Source organism: Danio rerio, chromosome 17 (genome assembly GCF_052040795.2).
Source record: "Danio rerio strain M-AB ecotype USA chromosome 17, GRCz13ab, whole genome shotgun sequence".
Lineage (NCBI taxonomy): Eukaryota > Metazoa > Chordata > Actinopteri > Cypriniformes > Danionidae > Danio > Danio rerio.
Genome location: NC_141037.1, coordinates 39,665,466 through 39,678,807, shown reverse-complemented (window position 1 = coordinate 39,678,807; position 13,342 = coordinate 39,665,466). Strand labels below are relative to the sequence as shown.

Below are 13,342 nucleotides of genomic sequence, written 5' to 3'. Positions count from 1 at the left end.
TAAAAATAAATAAAAAAATAAAACTAACTAAACTAAAGTGCCTATAGAAAATCATCATAGCCCTTTGAAATAATTACTTTATTTGTCATAAAGCCTAAAAATCAAATCACATTCCAAATAACCTGTGCAGCTTTTGAAATGTTTTTGTAGCCTTCTCCTAACCTGTGCCTTTCTACAGCTTTATCCCGAAGGTCTTTTGAAAGCAGAGTGTAATATGAGTAAAGGTATAGAGTTTAACAATGTGTGATGATTTTCTATAGGCACTGGATGAAAGAAGTTTTATAAAACGGTAATAGAAGGCTTATAAGTATCAATTATGTTAAATAATGACAAATTACAATTTAGCATAATTTGATAATATTAATCGATGATAAATGAACAAAAACTGTAGTAAAACTGTAAACAATTATAACATCCTATTTTTTCATACATTCATAGATCCTGATAACCACAATTTTATTGCCTCACTATTATAAAACTTAACCTAACTAAATGTTTTCAATGGGATTGTTATTAAAAAACAAAAACAAAAAAAAAACAGTAGCCTAACAATATTTTACATCAATCAGTAAATTAAAACTTGACAGTCTATTGACAATCTATTGACAGTAAGTACATTTTCTCTAAGAATGTGCTACATTATTTAATTTATTTCAGGCTGATAAATGTGACCATGATCACAAGACCAGTCGTTAGACTCATACAATATATACTTTTGGTATTTTCAAAATATAATAATTAGAATAATTACAATAGAATAATTAGACTCATACAATATATATTTTTGCTATTCCCACAAATATACCCATGCAACAAGACTGTCTTGTTTTTGACATTTAACCTCTGAAGACTACGTCGGATAGTTTGAACTGCTGAGCGAATCACTAGTACAACCTTACCTACTCTCCAAGAACTGTACTTATCCAAAAGAGCTGCCAAAATCACTCCTCACAACCAGCACACTGCCTTATTTAGAACTTTTACCTTCTGGTCGATGCTATAAAGCACTGTGCACCAGAACAGCCGGACTAACAAACAGTTTCTTCCCTCTGTCAATCCATCTCATGACCACTTGATAATACTAATTGTGAAACAAACATCACTACCTTTTATACACATACAGTTGACGTGAGAATTATTAGCCCCCCTGAATTATTAGCCCCTCTGTTTATTTTTTCCCCAATTTCTGTTTAACGGTGAGAAGATTTCTTCAACACATTTCTAAACATAATAGCTTTAATAACTTATTTCTAATAACTGATTTATTTTATCTTTGCTATAAGGACAGTAAATACTATTTGACAAGATATTGTTCAAGACACTTCTCTACAGCTTAAAGTGACATTTAAAAGCTTAACTAGGTTAATTAGGTTAACTAGGCAGGTTATGGTAATTAGGCAAGTTATTGTATAATGATGGTTTGTTCTGTAGACTATCGAAAAAATATATAGTTTAAAGAGGGGCTAATAATGTTGACTTTAAAATGCTTTAAAAAAAAAAAAACTGCTTTTATTCTAGCCAAAATAAAACAAATAAGACTTTCTCCATAAGAAAAAATATTATCAGACATACTGTGAAAATTTCCTTCCTCTGTTAAACATCATTTGGGAAATAATTAAAAAAGAAAAAACAAACAAAAAAGGGGCTAATAATTCTGACTTTAACTGTATACACTTATTTATTTAACAACATACGTTACATGCCAATTTGCACATGGCAGCTGCACATGCAGTATCATGTTATACTTTATATAGTATTTTAACTGTACACACACTTGTCAATTTGAATATTTGCCGCCACTATTTACTTCTATTTTTTTAATTTATTATCAGTTTTTTTCTCGTGTCTTTCTTTTGCACTGTAGAAGCTCTTTCACGAAAACAAATTTCTTGTGTGTGTGAACATATCAGGCAATACAGCTCTTTCTGATTCTAAAACACTACAAAAACAACACTAAAATAATGGGCAATTAGTTAATGTATCTTCAAACATGAACAAACAATTATTAATACATTTATAACAGTATTTTATCATCTTTGATAATAATCTAAGCAAAATGCCAGCATGTATCTGTAGTTACACTCACACTCCACGTCTTTGCCCTTGTTTGGCATCCCCCAGTTGGTGCGACAACAAGCAAACAAAAAGGCAACGGTTGACCATGCGTACTGGTAGCTTCTTTTGGGTTCTTCAGAAACCTATGGGGGACGTCACGGATACTACAATACAGCTCTTTCTGATTCTGAATCTTTCTGGCAACACTTTAAAATAATAGTCCATCAGTTAATATATCTTCAAACATGAACAAACAATTACTAATACATTTAGTACAGTGTTTTATCATCTTTGACAATAATTCATGTTTACTCATGGTGCTTTAACTAATGTTAACAAGCACAACTTTGGATTTAAATTATGCTTTAGTAAATGTTGAACTGTGATTATTAAATGTTTTACAGGAATATTCAAACCTTGCTAATGTTAGTAAATACATTAACTAATATAGACCATAATTCTAAAGTGTTACCATGTTTCTCGAAAGTAACATAAAAGCTGATGTTTATGAAGTTAATACAAGCGCCTACAACAAAAGTTGCACGGATGCAAAAAAAAGTTGCAAAATCCACCCATTTAGTTGACAGTTTGACTTGTGGCGCTGCACACTTGACTTCTAATCTTCCATTATAAGAGCATTACTATAGGCATGTTTTTGATTTGTTTTTACAACCCGAGGGAGTCTAAATGATTTTCTGAGGTAATCAACTGCACACTTAAGGGCTTAAGCTGTAAATGACCCGTAATATTCTTTAATGCAGTCTTGCTTTCTAAAAGTGTAAGTGTCATCAAACACTCACCATGGTGTAGTCGAGGACACTCAGGCCGTCCTCATTGACCGCCAGCCACACTTGAGTTCGGTCCAGTGAAGAGGGAGGCAGCGGCTGCGTTTAAAGAAACATTGAGTCATGCTTAAGAGCACTTTTCTCGAATGTACAGTTGAAGTCAGAATTATTAGCCCCCTGAATTATTAGTCCCCTCTGTATATATTTTTACTCAATTTCTGTTTAACGGAGAGAAGATTTTTTCAACACATTTCTAAACAAAATAGTTTTAATAACTCATTTCTAATAACTAATTTCTTTAATCTTTGCCATGATGACAGTGTATAATATTTTACTAGATATTTTTCAAGATATTAGTTTTCAGCTTAAAGTGACATTTAAGGCCTTACTAGGGTAATTAGGCAAGTTATTGTATAAAGATGGTTTGTTCTGTAGACTATCGAAAAAAAATATTGCTTAAGGGGGTTAATAATATTAACCTTAAAATGGTCTTAAAAATTTAAAACTACTTTTATTCTCGCCTAAATAAAATAACTAAGACTTTCTCTAGAAGAAACAATATTATAGGAAATACTGTGGAAAATTTCTTGATCTGTTAAACATCATTTAAGAAAAATTTGAAAAAGAAAGGGGCGAAAAAATCATGAGAGGGCTAATAGTTCTATATATAATTATAATAATTTTAACTGTATGTATTTAGGACTTAAAATCATTGAAGATTTACCATATATTCGTGGCACAAATAGTTTAATTTCCTATTGCCAACATTATAATTTCAAGAAGATGTTCAAAATACAATAACAGTAAATGTAAATATCGGTAACATTTCATAATAACTGCACATTGTTAATAGTTTTAATTTTAACAGATTTTAAACAGCTTGTTTTTAATAAGTTGCTTGCACAAGCAGCAAAAAACTATTTGAGTGTATTTTCCAATGTAAAATCCCATTTAGCTGCTTTAACGAATTGATAATTTTTTTATAATACTCTCAAAAAAATGATGTTTGCTGTTATATCATCAGTATAACAGATCTTTTAGACTCTTAAAAAAAGCAGAATTTATTATTTAATATTTATTATATATATATATATATATATATATATATATATATATATATATATATATATATATATATATATATATATATATATATATATATAATTATTATAAATATTAAATAATAAATTCTGCTTTTTTTAAAGAGTCTAAAAGATCTGTGATACTGATGATTAGAGAGTGTTCAGTTTTCAATGACTCAAGTCCTGGTAAACAGGCCTATTTTTATTTTTACTTTTTATTTATTTATTTTTTTTTTTTCAAATCTATTTGTTTAAATCTAAATCTTAAATATCAGTTTAAATCTAAAACCTTAATGTACAAGTTCCAGCTATCAAGACTGAATTTTGTACAGATACACATTTTTCCCAAACCTTTGAGTATTCTTGTGTAAAGGTACATCTGTGAATCCTTTTTAGGAGCTCAAGGTGGTGCAGAAAATATCTCTAGTTTGTGAAAGCAGAAACGATCTACTGATCTGATCTTACCTTGGCATTGAAGAGCTTGGCCCCGAACAGAGGCCACTTGCGGGCCACGGTCAGATAAATCCTCACACATTCAGAGGCCGTGCAACCACGCAGAACTGACCACTTAGTGGCCAAACGCTCACCGAGCTCCCTGTGGGACAAAGATACAGTTACATTAAAAAACTGTCTGTATAATCAAAGGAAAACAACAGTGCACATTTCAAAGCAAAGTTTAAAAAAATAATTATAATAATATTACTATAAAGCATATGTGTGTGTGTGTGTATATATATATATATATATATATATATATATATATATATATATATATATATATATATATATATATATATATATATATATGTTTATATATAAATGTATAATTGGCTACTGTATAACTACTGACTGTGCTACATGTACATTGTTTTTTCTTCCTTATATATACATCACATTATGTAATATATAAAGTAAATGAAAATTGTGTAATATGTATAAATATTTTGTACATTTCATGAATGAACAGCATTAATATAATATTGATCAAATGCATACTGTTGTTTTAAAATATTGCTTATATTTACATTCAATTAAAAAACTATCACACAATAAAATACTCTTTAATAATTTAACTAAAGTGCACATTTTAATTGGCTACATTAATTGCAAATCTTTATCATTAATTCAGAAAACGGAATATCTATATAATTAATGAAACAATATATAAAATATTATATGAAATATGCTTTCTATTCGTATTTGTAAATTATAGTTAAAATAATTATAACAGTTTGGAATATATAATAATAATATAATATAATAATACATTGTTTACACATTCAATACATCATTTACAATAGAAATTTGTGTAAATCTAGTAGTTGAAATACATACTATTATAAATATATTTAAAAGTTCATACTATTATTTCAAATAATATTCAATTACATATATAGAAATTAACAGAATTGCATTAACAATCATTAAATGATGAATTACTTTATTAAAGAATGTAATCAAAGAAATAAATGCAGATTCACCTGAGCTGTTCCACACTGCATTCCTGCTTGTAGCGTTTGGGATAAAAGCGCTCCAGTACCTGCAGAAGAGTCTGTTGGGTCTTCGGTTGAGGAGAACCAACGGGAGACATTGCTGCACGATCTAGATCACCATACTCCACCTGAAAGACAAAGATGGCTGAGGTGTTTCTGTGAACCACCACTTAAGACACTCACAGTTGATCTATGAACACACACGCACGCACGCACCTGTGCCATGAGCGCTGCAACCTCCAAAGCCAGCTCCTTACTGACAGGAAAGTGCCCTTGCAGTACCTCGTCATTGACTTGATAGGCCAGCAGGAGGCGCTCTCGCTCAGTCTCACCCTTAGCCTGAGCTCGAAAACACAGCCTACAAAGACACACTAACATTACTAAAGGGACAGTTCATCCAAAATAAACTGTTGCTTATTATTTATTGTCAAATGGTTCCAAAATTGTAAGAATTTTTATTTATTTATTTTTTTTTGTGAACACAAAAAATCCATAGTAGGAAAATAAAATTAAAATAATAATAAAAAATAAATTATATAAAATAAAAATAAATTTACATAGAAAATTAAGTAAAATAATAAATAAATACATAAAGTATGTAAAATAAAAAAATAAAATAAAATAAAAATACAAATAATTAAATAAATAAAAATACAGTATTTAAAAAAATACATAAAAAAGAAAACACACACACACACACACGCACACGCACACGCACACACACACACACATAAAATAAATTATATATATCAAATAAAATAAAATAAATGATATAAAATAAAACTATATAAAAATGTATAAAATATAAAATAAAATTAATTATTTAAATAAAATAAAATTACATAAAAATAAAATAAAATATAGACTAAAATTTATTATATAAAATAATATAAAATTACATAAAAACCTAAAATGAAATAAAATATAAATAAAATAAAATAGTAGCGAGAAAGCTTAAGTAATTTTCCAGTTATCCTATTTTTGTTTTATATATATATATATTTTTATTATAAGAATTTTACATAACGGATCTCATTTTTATCATTCCATAAAAAATATTAACAAAAACAGAAAAAAAATTGAGAATAAAATAGGTATCTGGTAAATTATGCACATATAACATATTACTCTGTAAAAATGTTCAGAATAAATATATTAATAAAACTGCGAAGTCTGGTACAAGAGCTGCTGAAGTGGAGATTTCAGTGTAGGTGTAACACACCTGCTTTTATAGGTGAGCCGGACCGTTCGTGTTCCTTCATATTTTCCAGGATGAAGCTCCTTCAGTGCCTGTTCCCATTTGGAGATCACATCACAAATCTGCACCAGTAGATGAACACAAATCATTGCTTTAATCATCCTGCAGCACAGAACAAACAGACTGAAATGTATTATGTCTGTTATTATTATTCTCTACTTTATTGGCGGGCTGCAGGCAGTGCTCCAGGTCTTTGCCGGAGGGGTCGTCAGTGAAGAGAGCGAAGCCTGAAATCTGTGGTTTCCTCATGCCCGTCCTCTGGTTCACTGTGTTCAGGAACTCCTCCACTGTGGTGGAGCCATCAAAACCTACAACCTGCAGAGATGAAGAACCACGAAACAGTAACATTCAGTGCTCGTACAGTGCTCAGCATATATACGTAAACCCCCCACAGATCCTCGTCTTAAATTCATATTTTAATAGGAAGATTTACAATATTATATTTGTGCATATAGATCAGATTAGTCAGTACTGAAGCCTAATCTGGAGCTTATCTAATGAAATAACTTACGATAATGGTCCAAAAACGACTACACCCAAATTGATATCTTATAGAAAAATATTAAATACAAATTTTAAAAAATATAAAAAATCAACAGAAACAAAAAATGGAAACATTTAGTTGATTTTTTTGTAGTTTGAAATTTATTTTTGCAATATTTTGCTTGAATTTAAATGAATTATCTTTCAATTTTGAAATATGTTTAGTGACTAAAATATTATTTTCATAAATATATCTGTTTAATAAATCTGTTTTGTTTAAATGCACCAAAATACACTGACTATATTTACAAATGAATACCAATATTCATTTTCAAAATGGGCAGTACTCAATTATGCTGAGCACTGTATAATACAATTGTGTACATTTGTGCATTGGTCAAAGATGAAACAGGGCACTAATTACATGTGCAAGAAGACATCAATTATCCCAATTATTGTAATAGCTGGTTTGAGCTGCGGTCAAACTGGGCTTTTCCTCCCATAGGCTTCCATTCATACGCACGCAAATGGGTCAGACCGGAAATGCAGGGTCATGCGAAATCACATCACTAGACTGCGTGAGACCAATCAAGGATCAAAACATGACCTCTCTGGACAGAAATTTAAAACATGGAGCAATCACTCGCTTTCTTAATGTCTAATAATCTTGTTTAATCCACGGCCCTTTTCGCAGTGCCGTACGACAGAATTTCGCACACACAAACTCAAGTGAGACCACAGCTTTAAATGTGTTTTGATCACCAGCAGTGTTTTCTGCTGGAGATTACTTCCTTTAGTTTGTTGTAATCACCAGCTGTGTTTTCTCCATTGGAAATCATTTCCTACTGAACTCCATATCCCAGAAGCATTTGCACCAATCACTCCTGTCACAGCTGACAGTCATTGGACACACGCACAGCTGATACGAAGACCTTTGATTACATGGACTATTTAAACCCCTCTGTTTGTTGTCTTGTTTATCTGCCTAATTAACATTACGATGCCTTGTCCTGCCATGTTTTTAATGCTAACCTTGCCTGTTTGTTTACGTTGCCTTTTGACCATTTGCCTGTGTATTCGACTATCACTAGATTTCCGGTGTACTGTGCATCTGTTTGCCTGTATTGACCATTGCTTGCCTGACCATTTTCTGCATAATAATCCTAAACTGTCAGCACCTTACTTGCCAGCGTCCATTTCACGTTACAATATAAATATGTAATAAAGTTAACTCTTCATTTGAACGTAGGGTCTATATTATCGCAATCAACTTTTTCTTTGCTGTGGCCTCACAGTGGGAAGGTCGCTGGGTTGAGCCTCACGCAGTTTGCATGTTCTCCCTACGTTCGGGTTGGTTTCCTCCGGGTGCTCCAGTTTCCCCCACAGTCCAAAGACATGCGGTACAGGTGAATTGTCCGTAGTGTATGAGTGTGCGAGTGAATGTGTGTGTGGATGGGTTGCGGCTGGAAGGGCATCCGCTGTGTAAAAACTTGCTGGATGAGTTGGCTGTTCATTCCGCTGTGGCGACCCCGGAATAATAAAGGGACTAAGCCGACAAGAAAATGAATGAATGAATTAATGAACTTTTCCTTAGTTAAAAAAATAGTTCCTTTCATTTTATTGAAATACGATTTTGTGACTTTTCATCATCATCTATCTATATTTACATCAAAATTACGTTGACTTGATTCAGTTGTTCTGATGTTACGTAAAAAAATATTTTATTTTTCTAATATTTGGGGTCAATGTGACCCTTTATTGAAAATGAAGGAATCAAGCATAAATCTGAAAGTTTTTAAACAGAAATGAAGGCTTGGTATCAGAGCACATATGTACTATAGAATACACAAATTTACACACATAAACAAACTAGCACTTTTGGTCCGCACCTAGGTTCATTTGTTGTCAGAGTACGGTACATTTAGCTAGTGTGAATACTGTCTTCTGAACTCAAGTGCGCACTCACTAACCGTACCTGAGTTTGCCTGGAAGAGTTGGTTTGGGGTATGGTTTGTGCGAACTCTGGTATGGTTCACTTCTCATATGAATGCAATTATACTAAATAACGGAAGTAAAAAAACAAAATTGTACAGAACAAACAAACAAACAACATTTTCATAACGTTCATTCGTGAGAGTACACCTGTGTATCACCTACGTTGGCGACAATCAGGACTGTCCTAGTGCAAACATTAATAATGTCTGCTTGTCTCTATCAAAAATGACGGCTGCAGACACCGTGTGATGTTCTAAGTGTCTTTAATATTTTTTTGCGGAAAATAGACACAAGTGGCTCTCTGTATTTTGATTTTGGTAACAAAAGCAAAAGATCCAGTAAAAGCAGAATGACCATGATATGCGGACGTCCATATTTTGCAGCTTAACGTAAGCGTAACGGCTTCAAAAGGAAAAAAGACGATGTGAACACAAACCAGCGACTATGACTGCAACAGAGAGCATTTGTATAAAATTTGGTGGCGGTAACACTTTAGAATAATGGTCCATTAGTTAATGTTAGTTAATGTATTTACTAACATTAACTACTTCTTCTTCTTTGGCCTTAGCTGTTTTGCGGGCTTTTTTTACAAATTACGGCCGGCCTGTTGTCTGGGCCTGTCACCCCTATACACTCATACACTACTGACAATTTAGCCTACCCAATTCACCTACAGCATGTCTTTGGACTGTGGGGGAAACCGGAGCACCCAGAGTAAACCCACGCGAATGCAGGGAGAACATGCAAACTCACAGAAATGCCAACTGAGCCAAGGTTCGAACCAGCGACCTTCTTGGTGTGAGGCGACAGCACTACCTACTGCGCCACTGCTTTGCCCCTATTTACTAACATTAACTAAGTATGAATAATCTTGTAAAACATTTGTTAATCACAGTTCAACATTAAAGCATTTTTTAAAATCCGAAGTTGTACTTGATAACATTAGTTAATGCACCATAAGTTAACATGAACTCATGTTATTTAACTTAACATTTACTAACATTAACAAAGATAATTAAATACTGAAATAAATGTATTATTAATAGTTTATTCATGTTAGTAAATACATGAACTAACAATTTTTTTCCTATACAATTAGTAATAACCTGCTCGACATTACTGCCTGCTTCACTTCCTCCAGTGCACTTTTGGATCAGCTGCAGGGTCGTCAGGGGGCAGGGGAGGGTATCGTATGCTGCTCTAACATGAACTAATGTACCATTATTTTAAAATGTTACAAATTTGGCTAATAAGACATAATGCTCACGTACACACACACCCTTTTTATTGAAGTGACTTTAAATTATAACAAAAATAAAGTAATATTTCACAAACAGGGGAAAGGTGTAGTTGAGTTTTTTTGTTGTAAACTAGGTACAAAGTTAGTAGTTTATATCACCCAAAACACATCATTGTATATAAAATTTTTACATAATTTGTATTAATATACATTTTTTTTTACAATTACTCCATAAATTGTTGCTGTCATATAGACCCCAAATAGAGAATTAGTACAGAATAAATGCATACAGTTTGAAGGTTAAATGTAATATGTTTGTGTTCACCTCATAAGTGTTGTTCATGAAATGTACAGGGATGCTGAAGGGCAGAGAGTGATGGTACGGGTTTCTCAGCAGTATAGACAATATTTCCATGCGTGAAGGCTTTGCTTCTCTCTCTCCATTCTGTAAAGTTCTCTCTACTGAGCGCTGGCAATACACTGCATACTTCCCCACTTCAGTCCTGTGAGTAAACACACACAATCAAACACTTTCAGACACATTCACATCACTGAAAAACCTTCATTCTTACTTGCATCTTAAAGGGTTAGTTCACCCCAAAATAAACATGAACTGATCATGTACTCTCCCTCATATGGTTTTAAACATTTACGCTTCGTTTTTCTGTTGAACACAAATTAAGATATTGTAAAGAATGATGGGTGCCAGCAACCAGCATTCTTCCAGCAACCAGCATTCTGAAACTCAGGTACATTTTGAAGAAGTGAAGGGTGAGTAAATGATGACAGTTTTCATTTTGGGGGAAACTTTTCCTTTATGTGGCTTTTGCAAAGGTTAGTGATAGGAACTCAGTTATTGGAACTAACCATAAATCCCTGCACAGCATCAGTCACGGCATAATAAAGAAATGAAAACGAACTGAAAGGATTGAGGATGCAGTGACGCAGAAAATAAGCTTTCATTGTGTGTTTTGAAATAATTAATTTTGTAAGCAGCATAGATTCTTAAAGGGACAGTTGACCAAAAAAAAAAGTATTTAAGTTCTGTCATCATTTACTCCCCCTTTACTTTGCCAAACCTGTTTGAGTTTCTTTTCTTATGTTAAACACAAAAGAGGATATTCTAGCTGATTTAAATGTTATCACTCGATTGAATGTGCGTTATTAGTCGTTATCAGCTCAGAAGGCTGTAAAAACAGATCTGGATCTGGAGTCTTTTCTATTAGTATAGCTGATTAACCATGTGGATGAATGATAACAGCCTTCTGAGCCTACTAATAGGTGGAGAAGGCTCCTACTGGCCCTTATCTATCAGCTGATAACCACTAATAACGTCCATTCAATCGAGTGATAACATTCAAAGCAGATGGATATTCTGCAGAAGGCTGTAACCATTGACTTCCATAGTGTTTTAGTATAGTATTTTGGTCACACTTTACAATAAGGTTCATTAGTTAATGTAAATTAATGCATTTAGTAAGATCAACAAACAATGAACAATACATTTACAACTGTATTTGTTCATGTTAGTTAAAGTTAATGAAAATACAGTAGTTCATTATTAGTTCATGTTAACTCATGGTGCATTAACTGATGTTAACAAGCATGGACTTGAATGTTAATAATGCATTAGTAAGTGTTCAATTATGGTTAATAAAGGCTGTACATGTGTTGTTCATGATTAGCTCATGTTAGTAAATGCATTAACTAATAAACCTTATTGTAAAGTGTTACCAGTATTTTTCAGTATTATAGTATACTCGGGTACAGGTTTTCAGCTATATTTAAAAGACCTTCTTTTGTGCTTAACGTATAAACTATAAAGGGTTGGAACCACTTGAGAATGAGTAAATAGTGAGTGCATTTTTATTTTTAGGTGAACTTTCCCTTTAAGTTATGCAACTAAAAGAGCAAATAATAGGTTTACGTATCACTGAGGTTGAGAAATGAACACAACACCACAGACAAAGGTGACAGGTAAATAGTATTAACATTACCTTTCTGTATGTTTATGACTTGTAAGAGTAAAAATATTGTGCCAGTGTTTTGAATGGCATGCATTTGCCTAATCAACATACTGTACACGTACAGTACATTGTTTATTGTATAGTCCCAGATTAGATCTTACTCTGAAATATGAGCTAGTTTAGTCTCTAACTAAAATTGTTTGCTGTTCCGAACAGATTAATACGTTTATTCAGCAATGAAACAGGAAATAATATAATTGATTTGATATAAAAACCACTGGCGAAGCAGTGGCGCTGTTGGTAGAGCTGTCGCCTCACAGCAAGAAGGTCGCTGGGTCGCTGGTTTGAGCCTCGGCTTAGTTGCCGTTTCTGTGTAGAGTTTGCATGTTCTCTCTGCGTTCGCATGGGTTTCCTCCGGGTGCTCTGGTTTCCCCCACAGTCCAAAGACATGCAGTACAGGTGAATTGGGTAGGCTAAATTGTCCGGGGTGTATGAGTGTGTGTGTGAATGTGGATAACCCAAAACAGCAAAACGGCTGAAATACAAACTGTGTCCTGAGTCGCAGCTGGACATCGCCGACTTGCGGCTCCTATATGTGTACCCTGATAGAAACTTATGTTTAGAATTCTAAAATATTTTTATATTTTTATTTATTTTACAGACCTATAATACGCTGTTGTTCTATTGGAATTTTCATTCCAAAATGGCCACGACGGCATCTAGTGGCTGTTTTTCCAAATTGCACTAGAGTGTCACCTCTTGGTGATTCTATGTTCTTTGTCTTAAACTCCGCCTCTCCTTTCCTTTGATTGGAGAATGAAAAAGACGCGAGTGTTTCCGCTCACAGTTGACGAGAGCACATGGTGCACAAGGGCAAAAATGCGAGGCGCAGCAAGTGGTTAAACACGAGACGCACAGGGTGCTTAAGCAGCGTGCAAAACGCTTTCGGCCGTTAGTAAACCATTCAAAAAAGTCGCCTGCCAA

At 33.2% G+C, this 13,342-nt stretch overlaps 1 protein-coding gene across 2 annotated transcripts in view; it reads right to left on the bottom strand.

The window, feature by feature from the left end:
- The window catches only part of plekhh1 (pleckstrin homology, MyTH4 and FERM domain containing H1), a 90,676-nt gene that overhangs the window by 5,112 nt on the left and 72,222 nt on the right, over positions 1-13,342 (bottom strand). For both annotated transcript variants that reach the window (NM_001077519.3, XM_087289324.1), the window contains 7 exons: positions 10,717-10,894; positions 6,833-6,988; positions 6,638-6,735; positions 5,632-5,773; positions 5,404-5,543; positions 4,388-4,517; positions 2,856-2,939 (listed from right to left, as the gene is read on the bottom strand). In NM_001077519.3, coding sequence (NP_001070987.2) covers positions 2,856-2,939; positions 4,388-4,517; positions 5,404-5,543; positions 5,632-5,773; positions 6,638-6,735; positions 6,833-6,988; positions 10,717-10,894 — 928 coding nt within the window. The remainder of the gene's footprint in view (positions 1-2,855; positions 2,940-4,387; positions 4,518-5,403; positions 5,544-5,631; positions 5,774-6,637; positions 6,736-6,832; positions 6,989-10,716; positions 10,895-13,342) is intronic.